Source organism: Dysidea avara, chromosome 11 (genome assembly GCF_963678975.1).
Source record: "Dysidea avara chromosome 11, odDysAvar1.4, whole genome shotgun sequence".
Classification (NCBI taxonomy): Eukaryota; Metazoa; Porifera; class Demospongiae; order Dictyoceratida; family Dysideidae; genus Dysidea; species Dysidea avara.
The window spans coordinates 24,193,608-24,212,713 of record NC_089282.1 but is presented as its reverse complement, the minus strand read 5'-3'; the positions used below and the strand labels follow the sequence as shown (position 1 = coordinate 24,212,713).

At 40.3% G+C, this 19,106-nt stretch overlaps 2 protein-coding genes across 2 annotated transcripts in view; one reads left to right on the top strand and one right to left on the bottom strand.

The window, feature by feature from the left end:
• Nucleotides 1–19,106, top strand: part of LOC136238710 (RAF proto-oncogene serine/threonine-protein kinase-like) — a 117,173-nt gene that overhangs the window by 67,900 nt on the left and 30,167 nt on the right. The gene's annotated exons all lie outside the window — the stretch shown is intronic.
• LOC136237788 (uncharacterized) lies at nucleotides 8,154–13,797 on the bottom strand. Its single transcript, XM_066027999.1, has 3 exons — nucleotides 12,796–13,797; nucleotides 8,299–12,687; nucleotides 8,154–8,165 (listed from the first exon to the last, which is right to left on the bottom strand). The coding sequence occupies exons 1-3, from the start codon at nucleotides 13,795–13,797 to the stop codon at nucleotides 8,154–8,156; spliced, it is 5,403 nt and encodes a 1,800-aa protein (XP_065884071.1).

The window sequence follows — 19,106 nt, the reverse complement described above, 5'->3', positions numbered from 1 at the left end:
TTGATTTGTTTTAGCTGAACTCTCTACAGGGTGATTGCTTGTAGCTGAACTCCTTACATTGTGTCTAGTTTCTAGCTGATGTCTCTACAGGGTGATTTTTTTATAGCTGATATCTCTACAAGTTGATTTGTGTGTAGCTGATCTCTCTGCAGGTTGATTTGTTTGTAGCCGATCTCTCTACAAGGTAATTTGTTTGTAGCTGAACCCTCTATAAGGTGATTTGTTTGTAGCTGATCTCTCTGCAGGTTGATTTGTTTTAGCTGAACTCTCTACAGGGTGATTGCTTGTAGCTGAACTCCTTACATTGTGTCTAGTTTCTAGTTGATGTCTCTACAGGGTGATTTTTTGTAGCTGAACTCTCTACAGGGTGATTTGTTTCTAGCTTATCTCTCTACAGGTAGATTTGTGTTGATTTGTTCATTGCTGATCGCTCTAAAGGTTGATTTGTTGTAGCTGAACACTCTGCAAAGTGTTTTATTTGTAGCTGATCTCTTTACAGGGTAATTTGTTTGTAGCTGAACTCTCTCCACAGTGACTTGTGTGTAGCTGAATTCTGTGTAGCTGAATTCTCTAGAGAGTGACTTAATTGTAGCTGAATTCTCTACACAGTGCATGACTTGTTTATAGCTGAACTTTCTTCAGTGTGACTTGTAATGTTCTGAATCTCTATAGTGATATATTTGCTTAACTCTCCACATGGTGACTTGCTTCTTGCTGCACTGTCTATAAGATTAACTGTTTGCAGCTGAACTCCCTACAGAATAACTTGTGATGTAATAAAATTCTATAATGGAGTAAATAAATTAGCCGAATGCTCTATTAGGGTGACTTTTCTATTAGAGTATCTCGATCTCGCATTTGCTACACGGAGTTGGCTTTAGAATCATAACTCAGTGGTTTGTAATCCGATTCTTCTGTACTACTGCAAGAACTTTCTATGAAGATTATTCCAGCTATACACCGATTTTCAGCTCATTGCTCTAAGCGGTTTGCCTAGTAGGCGTGAAAACTAATACTTTTTTATTCGTAAAAATCGATCGCGTAATTGTGGCACAGGTTGGGTTTTGTGGCATATCTCCATGGTCTTTATCTCGATTCCTTTCAAACCACCAAAAGGTACTCCTACGATGGTTACTCCATCTACATAGCAATTTTCAACTCATTCCATGAAGCGGTTTACCCTGTATGCGTGACAACAAATCGATCTTGTTTTACGCGAATAATCGATCATAACTCCTGAACCATTCATCTGATTTGTACCAAATTTGATTCTAGGATTCGCCTTTGGACTCCCTTTCTGTGTGCCAAATTTCATAGCGATCGGAGAACGCGTTTGCTTGTTATAGCAATTTTTGCAAGTGTGCGAAAAGACGAAGAAGAAGAAGAAAAAAACGAAGAAAAAAAACGAAACTGTGGCAGCTCGTATCTCGGAAATGGCTGGAGAGATTTCCTTCAAAATTGGAATGTAGACTCCCCTGGCTGGCGGGCAATTGTGTAGCAAATTTGGTTCCAATCGGATAAGTTATCACTGAGATACAAAGGTGTGAAAATGACGTTTTCGTTCTTCCTGTCAATGCGCCGGCTCCTTGGGCCGCACGACACACTACCGTGTGTCTTGATGCTTGTATCATAAAGAGTGTGGTAAAGCAGTGTATGTTTTAATGTTTGCTTGAAATGTTTAGTTGTATTGTACATTTTGTATATGTTTCCAGTTCACCTGGCTTGCCAGCTTGGCTGTTTCACTCAGCACCTGGCTTGCATAGTTGCATACTCTATCTGCTACAGTATTGCATATCTCCTGCATGCATGATATGTATGCATAATTAACACATCACTGTGCCATTGACACACCACTGATGAACTGCACTTAGCTATTGCTGGCCATATGGTGGTTAGGCAGAGGCTTTGTTTGGGATATGCTGACTGTACTGGCCTTCACCACCTTGTCATGCATAGCCTCATTTCTTGAGTGAGTCATCTTCAGAGACATCTCACACCTACAAAGTGAAAAAAAGTTGGTTAACATTTTGTATGAATCATCCTCACCATAGCTGATAATTTCCATCTTTAGTCTTGCCAGTAATAAGTATTGCTTTGTACAATACTACAGTAATGTTCCTAAGTGCCGGTACATCAATGGTGTGGCAATGGCACAATGATGAGTACACAGTATATGTGACCGGATTTCATATAACAAGGCTTCCACACACACAAAATCAAACTTACATTTTTACCAGAAATGGATTGCTGGTCTAATACACTATCATATTCCACACTGTACTTCCTTCAGCACTGGCAAGTCTGGTTTCTGTAGCAGCTTTCTTCCGACCCTGTCAAAGCCACGAGTGGGAGATTGGTGCCATTAAATGGCCATAGCTTTGTGATAATTGTGTGTAGTGAGCTGGGACTTCACAGACAGCTTGCCAGTAGTGTTCTCAGTCAATTTGGAGTGATTTGAGGGCCATAGAGGGCCATGGAGAGCCCAAACTTGGCCTCTGGATTTCAATCATCTTCTTACTTCATTTTATATCACTATATTAAGCCCACCCACCACCCCCCACCCTATTACTACCACCTGTGATATTATTACCCGCTCAAAAAAAGCTGCCCAAAACAGGGCAAATTTTGGGTATCAGAAATGTATACACCCACTCAGTGATTGCTAGTAAATAGATGAATAATTGGTGCAAATTTTGTTTGCACAGCTGTAGGCACTGGGAAGTTATTACACAATGGTTCCTTAAAATCGCCATATCTCCTAACAAAGCTTTGTGCGTCTTTGGGTAAATTAGATAATATATAAATAAATGAATGAATAATAATATGCAACCAAGTACTAAGGATAATAAGAAATGTGGTTGAGATTACATCATAAATAAATATTGAAATAAATAAGCAGTAGTACTTACTTTACTAGCCATGAGTAAACTAAAGTAGTGAATACTATTAACACTAATGGCCAAATTAATTAAGCACTGTGCTCAGTGTCTGGACATTGCCATGTGACTAGAATTCAATCACAACAGCAATATAAAATAACCTAGACCTTCTTCATTCAGTAAAACAATGAACTATCTTCTTTTCCATGCAAAACCCACAAATTATCTATGCTTTGGCTCACTTTACAAAACTAAAACTCACTATCGATCCTGTGAAGTGTCACTATATTAAAGCAGAGGAGATCACACAGTTTCATCAAAGAAATTGGATGATCTCTGAGAATGCTTGGAATGCATTAATGAGAATAGGAGGTAGTATAATAATACAAGCTACATTCCTCCTAGGAGGGATATAACTTGTATATATACTACCTCTATTTCTCATTAATGCTTTCCTGAGCACTGATAGCAGTACTATTATTATCACTTATACACCTTCACTTCCCTTTGAAGTGAGGTCTGAGAGTGGTATATATAATAATAATGTTTGAGAAAACTATACAAGGCCTAATGCTTCGCACTCACCGGGAATAGAAATTATAGAATAGAATCCATGTTGAATGAACAGACAGTCGTATAATGGGCAGGTGTTTCCATGGAGGTGATAGAAATGGTAAAATGATTCTATTTAACACCAATCAAAACAGCTAGCATGTGACACCCATTGACAAGATAGCAATTTAGAAGAACGAACTACTATTTATTTGTTTTTGAAAGTGTTGCCAGCTGGCAGACTAAGTCTCAAGTCGCCATGCCAGCTTCAGTGGATGCAATTCGTGTAATGATAATCCATTCAACAGCATCATTTCCTAGTACACTGACTTGTCCTAGCTATCTTTGTTGATCATGCTAAATCTATATATATATATATATATATATATATACTTAGCTAATTATAAGTAGTTATGATTCTTAAATTTGTAGTTATGTGTCCTGCTTGTATTTATGTGTTGTGTATATAGTTATTATTATTATTAACTGATGTACTTTTTTGTATATTTGTTTGTGCTTTACTCTGTGTGTTGTATATGTATTTAGTTGTTCTGGTAAGGAAGAATGGCTTATGCCAATTACCTAGAGGATAAACAATGAATCAAATCAAATCAATCAATCAATCAAATCAAGACCTATACCAGACCGCAAAGGAGAAGATTAGCAACCGTCAGTGGAGTGATTGCAGCAGCTGCACAAGATGAGGAACAAGGTTAATGGTGGTATGTTTATGTGTATTGCCAAGCAGTACATTTTAACATTTGTATTGTGTACTTGTATTGCCACAGTATATTTTCATTCTTTCACCTGGCTTGCTAGGCTCTGGTTGACTTGACTGTTTGTGTTTCAGAAATTAATGCTTGTTTGTAAAGAGTGTGGTAGAAGAGTGTATGTTTTAATGTTTGCTTGTAATGTTTACTTGTATTGTACATTTTGTATATGTTTCCAGTTCACCTGGCTTGCCGGCTTGGCTGTTTCACTCAGCACTAGGGACCTGCTGATTATGCTGGAATAATTATGAGCTTAATAGGTGCTTGAAAGCATTGAGCATAATGCTAGCATAATAGGAAGAGTATTTGAGCCATATTATAAATCCTTGATGGTCAAAATACATATTACAGAAAAGATCGATATACTCTAATAGAACAGTCAATAACTCTAATAAAACAATCAGGCAGCTGACGGTTCTATTAGAGTATATCAATCTTTTCTGTCACATGCATTTGGAAGAGCAAAGATGTGCTTCAGCCACTTATTATGTGCCCATAACTGCAAATTTATTAGCAAAACATGGGAAATGAGGCATAAAGTTTGAGCATAATTTGAGCATAATAGGTAAAATTTAAATTTATTTGTATTGTGTATTGCCAAGCAGTATGTTTTAATATTTGAATTGTGTACTTGTATTGCCACAGTATATTTTCCATCCTTCTACCTGGCTTGCTAGGCTCTGGTTGACTAGACTGTCCATGTTTCAATGTAATGTTAATGTTTGTATCGTAAAGAGTGTGGTAGAGGAATGTATGTTTTAATGTTTGCTTGTAATGTTTAGTTGTATTGTACATTTTGTATATGTTTCCAGTTCACTGGCTTGCTGGCTTGGCTGTTTCACTCGGCACCTGGCTTGCATAGTTGTATACTCTATCTACTACGGTATTGTGCATGTTATGTATGCATAATTAACACATCACTGTGCCATTGACACACCACTGATGAACTGCACTTAGCTACTGGTGGCCGTATGGTAGTTAAGCAGAGGCTTTGTTTGGGATATGCTGGCCTTCACCACCTTGTCATGCATAGTCTCATTTCTTGAGTGAGTCATCTTCAGAGACATCTCACACCTATAATGTAAAAAAAGTTGTTGGTTAACATTTTGTATGCATCATCCTCACCATAGCTGATAATTTCCATCTTTGGTGTTGCCAATAATATATTGCTTTGTACAATACCACAGTAATGTTACTAAGTGCCGGTACATCATTGGCGTGGCAATGGAACAGTGATGTGCATGTACACAGTATATATGCATGCAAAACATACAGGAGAGAGCTATATACTGGTGGCCTCTATTTACGATGGTACTATTGTGTTATATCTGTTACTGTTGTTCCTTGATTTGGGATCACGTCTTCATGTTGATCATACTTTCAACCACTTTGTTGTGCATAGCCTCACCAGGGGTTTGTCGCATTGGTGTATGTACTTGGTTGTATGTGACACAGCCCTAGATAAATAAATTAAATTAGCAAATGAATGCAGTGTTTGATGTTAGATGGACTAATATTATTCTGTAAAGGTGATTTTCATTGCATAAAATGTTTCTAGGTGGCGGCACTTTAGGCGGCGTACATCATTTTTGGGGGATCCCTACTTAAACAGTACTACCGTACCATTTGATACAGTACCTAAAAGTACATGCTCCCTGAAATGAGGAAACAGTTAGAACAATTGTTCATGATCCAATATTTAGACCCTTGAAATCAGGGCACTTCACTAATAAGGACACTTTAGCATGACTCCAGGTAGTCCGGAATAGAGATTAGAGAGCAGCAACCATCATATCAATATCAGTTCCTCTTCTAACAGCTGCAATTGTGAGTTTGCATATCAGTTTTAGTTTAAACAATAGATTTAAAATTTCACCTTGAGAAAAATGTCCTGAGAAGTGGTACAAAACCTTTACCTCACAATTGCACCACAATATATAGTTGATATGTATTTACTGTGTAAGTACACCAAAAAGTCACTGCCATAACATTTTGAGTTTCCAAGAAATCCAAGGAGGAAAATGTTGAAGTTGTGATACTTCCTAATAATAATGTAATTGATCGAGGTAGTTATCATTATACAGTAATTTACTTTATAATGAGATAATGTTAACTACCTGCCTACCTGTCAATAACAACCATACCATGGAGACAGTCAATATTAATTTGTAACTGTAGACCATTGATCAATTAGTGGTTGATAAGCTACACTGACTTAGTGATGTATTGCATATGTACAAGCCTCTGCACAAAGTCATATGGTAAAGCAATTTGTATTATGTTATTAACTTTGGAATTCATGATCATTTGTGTGATATTTCAAAGTACCTTACATCAAGTGTGTTACGATGCACTGGGACAAAAGTAAAACTTCAAATTTAAGCCTTAAATACCATTGCATACCCTTTTGTGTTTGTCACAATGGTAATCAAGGAATTGGTATTCAAGGAGTGGCATAAATGCGGGTGTACAATATTTTACACAGTCTCATCCTTTTTTGTAGATATATACAAGAGCTCTTGAGCTCTTTGTTACTGTAACGACATCAAAATATTTACAAGTGTATTAATAAAGTTGCTGAATAGGCTAAAGAGAGTTTCTGAAGGCAAGGAATGAAATAATAAGGGTTGTGAGGACATAGCTGAGATTTTAGAAGCTCTGAGGTTGGATTATAGGCTATTTTAGTAGACAGACTGAAAACTAAAACTGTATAGGACAAAAGTTATGATTAAGCTGTGGCTTTGATTTGATTGCTCTGTTAAAATAGTTACTTGACTGCTATGGCTGAGGGATCATGGATGTTAGTTAAATGCATGTGCATGCATGCTGCTGAAATACAGTGGTATAGACCCTTTTCAGGTGAGCTGCTGCCATAGCAACATCCGCCATCTTGGAGTACAGTGGTATATATATAGTTTTTTATTGTGATAAATGGTAACACAATAATAATAAGACAGCCACTATAAAGCACTTTAAAAAAAGGGGGGTTTCTGTCATTATCTAGGCTAGATATCAATTCCAGCATTTGTCAACACAGAAAAAGTACCGCAATTTTCCAGGATTAGTTGGCTAGATGACAATGCAGTTAAATGGTTTACAAGATAAGCTAACCTTTGCGTCAATTGCAGCTGCAGCCGCTATAATCAGTAACAGGCATATCTGCTTGAAGTTGGCCATTTTATGCGAGCGCGGTAGTATAGCAAGTAGAACGTATTAAATAGCTAGTACGTAGAAAAGCTGCAAAGCTACTCTGATTTGAGCTCTGATTTGCACTTCAATTTCTGAAAGTGACTACAGAGCAGTGGCTACACAGCAGCTTATATATCAGAGAGACCGCATAAGACCGGCAGTTATAGGATACGTAGACCCTTGCAACACGGGTACGTCACTGCTTTTGACACCCCGTCACCATGGCTCTTTGAGGTTGAATGTGCATGGCAGGGAAGCCATGATTCGCTAACTAATTAGTCTCGCGTGGCCAGACCGCTTTTTCTCGGAACGGCGCTTATCGATTGCATTATAAGCGCCTGATTCGTATAATGCAATCGATAAGCCCAGAAGATGGCATAGACTTGTTGAACTAAGTTATTAATTAAGGTTGTTTTGTAGTTAAGGTAGCTAGTTTTGTAGTTAAAGTACTTAGTTTGGTAGTTAAGCTAGTTAGATTTTTTTTCTTTTCTTTTTTTTTTTCATTGTTAACGATAATGATAATATAAATAAACACTTAAACAGTGGGCAGAGAGGCAAACTCTGCCCAGTCCTGGGATGATGGTATTGTTACCATTACAGAAGCAGCATTGCCACGTTGAACATCAATGGCAACCTTCTGAATCAAAAATTGGGTGGCCTAAGGGGGACGGCGTGATAGTAGTAGCCTTCTGCAGCGATCTACGTGAAGGATTGCCTCGTAGTTCACGGATAACTCAAGCCTGTCGTTAACCTTCAAGTCTATTTACTGCACACACTAAATCACGTGATCATTTACATTACATCATACACTACTAATTCTATATAACGCTATACTAATGTAAGTCAGTCCGTGACATCCTCGGGGGGGGGGGGGGGGGGGCGCCAAGTTCCTTGATCCAGTGTTTTACCTTGTCCATACCCCTCTCTGCGGCTCTTCGTTTAGGACGTTCCCTTCCACTATTCTTATCTTCACTGTTGGCTGCACTGTTAAGTTTATCATGAGACTGAGAAGTTTTGTCACTTGCTGTCAGATTAGAGGATACTTCTAAGGGAATAAGTTTAGCTATAGGACGATTAGTTCTTCCATGTGTTGTTCTAATGTTTGCAGCCCGGACCAGTCCATCATTTCCCTTCAACAACTCTTCCACTACTGCCAATCTCCATGAAATCCTAGGGCTCTCATCATACACTAATACAACGTCACCTTGCTTGATTCGTTGGTCATTGTTCCCTGAAGCTCTGTGATGTTCTCTGAGTGAGGTGAGGTATTCGTGCCTCCATCGGAACCAGAACTGATTTAGCAGAGCTGCTTGTGTCTGTGCTCTTCGAGTTACTTCTGAGGAGTTGCCAAACGTGGGGTCATCTATTTCTTGCTCCATTACATACTCGTGGGGAAGTGACACAATACGACGACCATGTAAAAGGTGAGATGGGGTTAGGGGTTCATCATCGTCTAGCTCTGAGGACACGTATGTCAAAGGTCTATTGTTTAGAATGGCCTCAACTTCAACCACCAGTGTTTGAAGGACTAGGAGTGAAACTCTTGATCTGCCAAGCACCTTCTTCAGGGCCATCTTGGTGAGACCAATTAGACGCTCCCACCAGCCACCGTACCAAGGAGCACGTTTTGGTATAAAACGCCATTGCACACCACGTCTCCCTAGTGCTTCAGTAAGGTGGTCTGATTTCAATAGCTGTTGTAGATCTTCTGCAGCTGCTGTATATGTTGAGGCATTATCGGACACCAGAATTTGTGGTAAGGATTTGCGGCTAGAAAACCTCCTAAATGCAAGTAGAAATGTTTCCACTGTCAAGTCTGTCACAACTTCGAGATGGATAGCCCTGCTTGTAGCACATGTAAATAAACATACATACACTTTGGCTTCTGAATTCATATGTCGTACATACATTGCACCAGTAAAATCAATACCTGTGACCTCAAAGGGTTCAGACTCACGTGTTCTGATCTCTGGTAGTGGTGCAGGGTCCGGAATGGTGTATGGCTTTCCCATGTGTCTACGACAAGTAGTGCAGTGGAGGAGGATTGACTTGATACGTTGCCTTCCAGTTGGGATCCAGAATTTCTGTCTGATCATAGTCAAGGTTGAATTGGTGCCGGCATGAAACAATCTGACATGAGCATCTAAGATGATGAGAGATGTTAAATGGTGCTTTGGTGGTAATAGCAAAGGAAATTTGGCAGTTGCACTTAGGGGGGCATTGTGAATTCTGCCTCCACAACGAAGTAGTCCATCATCAAGAAACAGGCGTAACTGACGGATAAGGGTGTTTCTCTTTCTACGAGACTTGGTAGTAATGTTGACTAGAACATTGCTGTAAACTTCTTGTTGGCTTGTCTTGACCCACTTCACTTCAGCGTAGCATAGTTCAGAAGGTGTCAATGGTCCTGTTGATCTTTCCTGATGTTGTGCTCGGCAGTTTGCAATGAATCTCAACACATAGGCTGACACTGCTAGTAGCTTGGAGAGAGTGCTGTGTTTGGAGATGTCAATTACACATTGAATACCAGTAGGATGTGACTCTGAAGCATTGGATGGTTGAAATTCTGTGGCAGTGACGGCTAATGCTTGCAGTTCAACAGTAGGTGAGTACTGCCAAGTAGGCCAACTGTCATCACAAGCAAGCCACTGGGGTCCGTGTTTCCACAATTCAGACAACTTCAGTTGTGAAGTGGTGATTCCTCTGGTCAGCAAATCTGCAGGGTTGTCCTGTGTTGGGCAATATCGCCAAGCATGTGGTTCTGAGAGGTGGTGAATTTCAGATATGCGGTTGGCTACAAATGTGTTGGTCCGTTTCTCACCCTGTATCCAGTGCAGGACAATTTGGCTGTCTGACCAGAAACAAGTGGATAAACTGAGAGGGTGAAGAGCTTGTAAAATAAAATTGCATAGTCGCACTGCTGTGAGAGCACCCATCAGCTCAAGTTTAGGTAATGTTAGTGGTTTGAGGGGTGCGACCCTGGACTTAGCCATGACGAATGAAGTACTATTTCCTCTACAAATGAAAGCCACTGCTCCATAAGCTGTCAGACTGGCATCAGCAAACACGTGAAGTTTGTCAAGTTGATTTGACAAATTGACTGTAGGGAAGTACTGCCTGGGGATCTGTACACTTCTGGCATCCTGGATATTCGTTGCTATGTTCAGCCACTGTGTTTGGTCTTCGTCGGATAGTGGTTCATCCCAGTCCAAGTTATGTTGCCACAATGATTGCATAAATATCTTGGCTCTGACTGTCACGGGAGACAACAGTCCTAGTGGGTCGAAAACCTTGGAGGACTCCTTCAACACTTCTCTCTTTGTGACTAGTGAAGTGATACTTGGAATAGGTGACTTGGACGTGAGGTGTAGAGTGTCTGCTTGTGTGTCCCACTGTAGTCCCAAGACATTGACTGGGTTGCTCAGGTCTGCTACCTTGTCTCTGGTTGCTTGCTCTGTGAGTTTGCAGCTGTTTGATGCCCAACTTCTTAGATTAAAATGTGCCTCTGTCATTATGGATCGAGCATTCTTGTATAACTGAACAGCCTCTGATTCTGAAGAGCATCCAGACACTATGTTATCTACATATAGGTTGGCGAGCATGTTCTGGGCAATGGGTGAGTTGTGCTGGGACAAATGACAGTGTAAGGCAGCATTTAACATGAAAGGTGAGCACACAGCACCAAACAAAACTACTCTAAATCTGTAAGTTACAAACTCACTCTCTGGGTCCTTTGGGTTACTCAGCCACAGAAATCTTGTCCAATCTCTATCATCCTCATGAAGAGAGATGTGCAGAAATGCCTTCTCTATGTCTGTACATATTCCAATGGTGTGAAGGCGGAAACGAAGAATGATAGAGCACAGATCATTCAGCTGGGGTTGGCCTGTGAGCAAACAGTCATTCAGACTTGGTTGATTCCTGGCTTGATGGCAACTGCAATCATAAACTATCCGAAGCGGGGTAGTAGGTGAGTCTTTGCGGACAGCATGATGTGGAATATAGTGGCATCTAGAGGTGTTGGTTGGGTGTTCTACTTTCTCGATAAAGCCACGCTGCTCCTGATCAGCTAGGATGTCATTGTACTTGGCAAGTAAATGAGAATTCTGTGCCAGTTTGCGAGCCAATGTTCTTGTTCGGTGAATACAAGTTGAGAGATTTGTCGGAAGGGGAGCATGATTGTCCTTCCATGGGAAACGAGCACTGTATGAACCATCAGTCAAGCGTGTCACATTGTTGGCAATGTATGTGTCAAGAGTACTGTTAGTGGATTCCTCCTTTGGCGTGATTCCTACCGATTCTACAGACCAGAATTGCTCTAGGTTAGGAGTAGGTTGAGCTGCAACATGAAATGAACTAACAACTGGCTTCCTTGCAGAGGGTGTCTCTATTGGACCTGACAGAAGATAGCCGAGTTTGGATTTAACGGCAGTAGGACCATTGCCTCTGATCACATGGTCCTCCACAATTTTCCAATATTGGTCAGCTCCTATTAGTAGAGTGATAGAAAATTGATCAGTTGGAGGAATCGGGTGAGCCAAACGTAATCCTTTGAGATAGGGGAGGTTCGTGAGTGATGTTTGATCCACTGTATGTATCGGTGCGGCAATTGTCGGCACAATCAGGACGGTTAATGGTAACAGTTTACCAGAAATACTATGGAGGTTTATTGTTGCAACATCAAACTTGCTCGTGTTGCTGGTACCACTACCAAAGGTGGACAGGGAAAGTTCTATACTGTCATGTGGTTGTATCTGTAAGCATTCTGCTAAGCCTTTGGTAAGGAAGGAGCGTTGAGACCCCTCATCAAAGAGGATATTTGATTCCACATATGTGCCTCCAGCTGAAATGGTAGCTACTGCAGTCTTGAGCAGGCAAGTGTTGCTGCTTGCCAGGTGTAGTGAAGCTGATGTGGTTGGTTCTGAGACAATGGTACTCAAGGATCCTTCTGTGGTAAGAGAGGTTGATTCAGTGTTGGGTCCAGGTCGAATGGTCTCCTGTTTCTTCGAATTGGCTTCACTGCAAAGGCTGGTATGGTGCTTACGTTGGCACTTGCGGCAGCGATACCTTGAATTGCAGACACTGACTTTATGCTTCCCAAGACAGTTGAAGCAGAGGTTCTTCTCGGTTACCAGCTCCTTGCGTGCTTGACTGGTTGCTACGGTCTGGCAATCTGAAGGGGAGTGGGTTCCCTTGCAGAAAACACATGTGCGTTGAGCAGGTGCACTGGATCGTCCTGTGTGTTTGTTGATGGCCTTACTTGTGCCAGCATGAAAGGCTGCAGTGGGGTGAGTACTCTGAAAGGCATGACCTGTCACAAGTTCTGATTCAAATACCCTGACTTCCTTCTTGATTGCGTTTTATAATTCTGTCAAGGTCCACTCATCGCTGTCATGTTCTCTAACCATAGTCTTCCTTGTAGCCGGTGGTAACTTGTTTAGAATTATTGGGACTAATAGATTCTCATAGGTGTCTGTGGCTTTGCCCAAGGAGGAGAGACTTCTTACATGTCTTTCAATAGTGTCATAAAACTGCTGCAAGCCAGTGAGTGTATTAGGGGGCTTTGGAAGATCTATAAAGGCTTGCATGTGGGCTGCAACTAACTTGTGAGAGCTGCCATAGCGGTCTTTGAGGAGTGTCAACGAGTGTTCATAATTGTCACTTGTCAATGAAAATCCAGCAACAACTTGAGAGGCTTCACCGCGAAGAAGTGATCTGAGATAGTTCAACTTCTGGACTTCAGAAATAGCAGGGTTGCTGTGCACAGCGGCATCAAAGCCATCCCAGAAGGGCTGCCATTCCAGTGCGTTACCGGAGAAAGTAGGTAAATCAAGCCTGGGTAATCGCACGGTTGTGTTAACTGCCTGTGTGACCTGTGACGCTTTGGTAGGAGGATGAGGACTGGCTGATGTGTTTGTATCTGCTTTCATTGTCAGTGATGAAGTATCAGAGGAACGTGAAGCATCTTTGGTCTCAACTGTGTCTGTTTTAGATTCTAGTGTTACTGGTGGTTCTGTGATACTAGCACTAGGTGGGCGGTGTGTTTCTGTATCCTTAGGCTGTGGTACAACTGATATGGGTAGTTCCAGTACCTGAAGACGTTTCTGTAGTCGCCTCCCTTTTGACAGAGTCCTTGATATTTCTGATTGAAGTTCTTCTGATTCCAATACCTCCATTTCCAGTTCATCTTCGTTGGTTAAAGCCAAAATCTGCTTGTCTAAATCTGTCAGTATTGTTTTCTTCCTGTCCAGCTGTAAGATCAGTTCGTCGAGTGTGTCAGCATCGTCTTCTTCAGGTGTAGAGGTGGTGCACCGTTCCAGTAACTCGTTGGTAGAGGTAAAGAGACGTTTCAGGTGAGCGCGGTATCCACGACGAGACTGAACGAGGCGTTTGAGTTCATCGGCCATGGTAGAGGCTCCAGTCGGCGTTGCTGTGGATGAAACAAACAAAGAAATGTTCTGAAAATGTTTCGCTTGCCTTAGTTGGTACCGTTAAACTGCCACGGTACCACGACGTTTAAGTAGCGGGTTAACAATGAGACTAAGGCGAAACGAATCTTCTCCCTCCCTTTACAGCACCAGAAATAAGGGGGACGGCGTGATAGTAGTAGCCTTCTGCAGCGATCTACGTGAAGGATTGCCTCGTAGTTCACGGATAACTCAAGCCTGTCGTTAACCTTCAAGTCTATTTACTGCACACACTAAATCACGTGATCATTTACATTACATCATACACTACTAATTCTATATAACGCTATACTAATGTAAGTCAGTCCGTGACATGGCCCTATCGATAAGCGTCCCGACTTCCATTCCTAAGAATAATAAACCTACTCCTTGGTGGTCCAAAAACTTCTCTAAAGCCATTAAAGCTAAGCAAATTTCCTTTACCAAATATAAACATTCCAAATCAAGATCTGATTATGCCACCTATGCAGCAAAACGCAATGATGTCAAATGTAAGATACGATCCGCTAGAAATTCTTATGAATGGTCCCTGTTAGACAAGCTACGTTCTAATCCAAAAGCACTGTACAGTTACATCAAGTCTAAACAGAAGATTAGACCTAGTATTGGCCCATTGATAAAGAGTGATGGTTCTCTCACTGCTGATGATCAGGAGGTGACTGAAACCCTAAACCAATTCTTTGAGTCAACATTTACCAAAGAAAATTTATCTAGTATGCCTGTTCCCTCCTTTGTGTCTGAAGATAGTATTTGTGATATTGACATAACAGAGTCAACAGTTCTTCAGAAGCTACTTGAGCTCAAGGTTAACAAAGCTCCTGGCCCAGATGGTATACATTCTTACGTCTTAAAAGCTTGTGCTAACACACTTTATGTACCTTTAACCATTCTGTATTCTCAATCCTTATCTAGTGGTGTCCTCCCTGATGAGTGGAAACAGGCACACGTTGTTCCTGTTTTTAAAAAGGGTCAAAGAAACCAAGCTTCCAACTACAGGCCAATTAGTTTGACATCTTTAGTTGTTAAGATCCTGGAATCTATTATACGTTCTGAATTGGTAACCTTTCTTGATGGGCAAGGCATACTTAATGGTGAGCAACACGGTTTTGTTAACAGGAAGTCCTGTTTTACTAACTTGTTATCAACTTTTGAAGAGTAGGCTTCTGCTTTGGACCAAGGATTTGGCATTGATGTCATATTTCTAGACTACAGTAAGGCATTTGATTCTGTACCTCATCATAGATTGATCTCCAAGTTGGAAGCATTTGGTGTTCGTGGTAATTTGTCTTTGTGGCTATCAAACTTTCTTTCCAACCGCTTCCAGAGAGTTGTGTTGAATGGTTACTTGTCGTCTTGGGCTCAGGTGGTGAGTGGAGTCCCCCAGGGGTCTGTTTTAGGGCCCTTGTTGTTTATATTATATGTTAATGACACCCCAGACCTTATTGAAAGTAATGTAAGAATGTTTGCTGATGATACAAAGCGCCGTGCCGAAATACGGAAATTCGAACGCAATTGAAATCCGCTGTAGTCCATCATTCCTATCCCTTCCGTAGAATAGACCCCACCCATCTAAGCCACAAAGCCATGTAGAGTGTGAGACTGCGGACTTGAGTGTGTCAATTCGTGGTAGTTAGTAGCCCTAGCGTGCATGGCCAGACCGCTTTTTCTCGACAGTGGGATATATTGGCTGTTTCTGGATATATAAAACTCATGAAATATTAATTATATATTTAGAAATATCCACGCTATATAGTATAAATACAATTCTGTTGTTGTCTAGTTCTCGTGGTTCCACTGGTCGGTTTATTATTTTTATTTTTTTTATTTATTTATTGATTAGCAAACACCCAACAGGGTTTTTACGCTAATGTACAAGGTACGTACACATAAGTGCCTAGTTTAAGTTACAATAACATAAGTGCCTATAATTTAGGTTACAATAATGATTAGTACTAAGTTACAATAAGTGCTAAGTTACAATAGGTGCTAGGTTACAACTAGTGCTAAGTTTATTGATGGCAATACGTGATACACAAAATGCACTGTATCGCAGAACACTAGTTGGAGCCAAACCTGTCCTTGACACTTTTATTGTCACCACTAATCATCTGGTTGGCTGAAATGTTAATTCTCTTGAGAAAAATCCACTTTTCATTTTTAGTTGTTTCTCGGGATCCAGCTCAACTTGAACATGCTAAAGTATTCAACACACTTATGATTTTTACGTAGTTATACTTATAATAATGTTCTTTGTGACATGTACAACACTGTGCTGTATGTATGCATGTAGTTGGATTAGATAGAAGATGCAGACTCCAGGGGCGTAGCCAGGATTTTTTGAAGGGGGGTTCCAGCACCAGCATTGAGTTACTAGAAGCAGGGGTCTGGGGGTGCAGCCCCCAGCCGCTGAGAGCTTTTCAATATTTTAATAAAGCAAAACTCAGCAAATTGCTATATTTTATGCAAAAAGTACATTAATTATGATTAGGCATGAGGCTATTATGCTCCAAAAATTGAGCATTATGTTTTTGAGCAGTGCTCAAAAAATCACCTATTATGCTTTTGAGAATTGCCCATTATTCCCAAAATTATGCCACCATAATTGGCTAATAATGCCAGTTTATTGCTGTATCAGACCATTTTCATTGATGTTTAGGCTTCAAATAGTCTTGAATTCTTTAGCTGGTTACTGTATTAGAGAATTTCATTTCAATATGACTGCTTTATTAGAGTAAATAATATTCAATGACTGTTCTATTAGAGTTTCTGACTGCTCTATTAGAGTATCTCGATCTTTTTTAACGGAATTGTGCAATCTGCAGATTTTCCTACTGTTAAAGCTTTATAATCACCTCAAAATGCTAGCATAATTCCTGATTTCCACACATACCTATTATGCCCGAAATTATGCCAGCATAATCGCCGCATCCCTAATTATGATGCATTAAGTACCCCTGGGATGAAGGTAGTACTAGATAAAGTCACCTAGTGGAAACAGATAGCATAACACATAGAGACACATAGTAATCTGTAAGTGATGGTTATATCTCACTGTGGTATAGGAGCCATGAATCCACTGATACAAATGACAATCAAAACAAGAGATAATAAACATCTTAATGATTAAGACAAAATATACATTACAAGCATACAGGGGCCTAGACACAAGGGTACCATGTGCTGATGGATCAGTACAGGAGCCCTGGAAAGACTTACATTAACTAAAATTAAATTAAATTACAATACACCAAAAAAAAATCTACATATGTGACCGGGCCTGCGAAAATAGGGCATGTGGGCACATGATTTTTGCCTACTTTTTAAAACTTTCATCACTCGTCACTTTTTGTACCAGTATGGTATGGCAATGCAATTTTGACCATCTAGTAAGAATTTAATTGGCTTTATGATGCAAGTAACTAAATACAAATATGATGTTCAAGCACTGAGATATGACCTGTAGAGTGACGTGGTGTAGTTTGTGCCCACATGCCCTGTTTTCGCAGGCCCAGTCACATATATCTATATGTAATACTTAAAGTTTACCTAAGGTGGTCTAAAGGATCCCAGTCCAGGGAGGCTCTAGAATTAAAAATTCTGTAAGTACAGGACACAGCAATGCGAGCTGCCTGCTCAAACAAGGATCTTACGATTTTCTTTGGCACTTCACAAGCAGTAGCCATTTGAGCAATTGTTTCTGACAAAAAGTGGCCTAAACAACCAATTTCAATGGGAACAAGATTGACAGTTAACCCAGAAAGCTGAAGGTCATATTGCAAGGAGCTGTATCGATCTTCCTATCTAGCTCTAGCAGCAAGAAGATGTTGCTGGGTATTAGTTGGTACTGTCAATTCGAACAAATGATTAGAAACCAATACCAAGTCAGGCCTGCTGAGGGTGGAGGAAAGATTGGTTGGGATGGTACTAGGGGGGCTGGAACTAGCTAGATAACCTGGAAGGTCTGTAACTATACAAATATGCATAGCATGAATTCATTTTGCATAACACAAGTGATAAATTACTGGAGCTCTATATCTTTAAACACTGCACACCAAAGCTATAGCAGTATATATAAGGTCATGCTAAGTTTTGCATTTAATGTTGAAATGTCTGAAAAACTTCATATGGACATGGATATTTACATGCATGTTCTATTAGAGTATACCCGACTGCTCTATTAGAGTATATACCTGACTGCTCTATTAGAGTATATACCTGACTGCTCATTCAATGTGTAATCATGTGTGATGGGTGAAGAGGTCCTTGTGCACCGCACTACAGCACATTTGATGATATTAAAGTTTAGTTGCCAAGAGTTAGCCCATTCAGATAACTTGTTCAGATATTGTTGGAGCCTGATGGATCTTCTCTGCTATTGTCAGGACAGCTCCTTGAGGTACTCCTGACAAAACTGGTACAGAGTTTGGAAGTTTCACCATCTAAAACCACTCATTGTGAGCATCTAGCAAGCCAAGATTCAATCCATGTAAGAGTACTGTTGTTAATCCCATAGTTTTTTAAATTTAATTAGAAGTCACTGATGTGGGACCATATCAAGTTTTAGAGAAGTCTAGAAGGATTATATAAATTTGTTTTTTGATGGTCAAGAGCATACAGTAGGATATATCTTCAGTCAGAGTGATTAGTTGAGTGACACAAGAGTGATTTGATCAAAAGCCATGTTGGTTTTCAATTAAAACATTGTGTTGATTAAGATGGTCCATGATGAAATGGTAAATAATGTATTCCATAGTCTTAGCACAGATAGAGGTTAAGGATATAGGTCGGTAATTGCTGGCACTACTGCGGTTACCATTTTTGAATACAGGACAAATATTAGCTGATAGCCAATCACTCAGTAATGAGCTGGTGGACAACGATTGAGTAAAGGTCACTTGTAGAATTGGAGCAATTTCATCTGCACAATGTTTTAGAACGTATGGTGAAATAAGGTCAGGTCCACTAGACTTTTGTACATCAAGTGTTGAAAGTAGGCATTGTATCCCAGACTGTGAGGTGGTGAGAGTAGGCATGTCAGGTATGGCATTAATAGTATCACTTATTGTAGGTATCCTCGACAGGTTTTCCTTTGTGAATGCTGATTTGAAATGATTATTCAGGGCATTTGCTTTATCTTTTGAACTACTAATACATTTCCCATCTACAACTAGGGTAGGAATATCATGTCTGTCCTGTTGTTTGTCTCTTATATACAGCGGCAATTCCCACTAAATGAGTTATCAAACAGT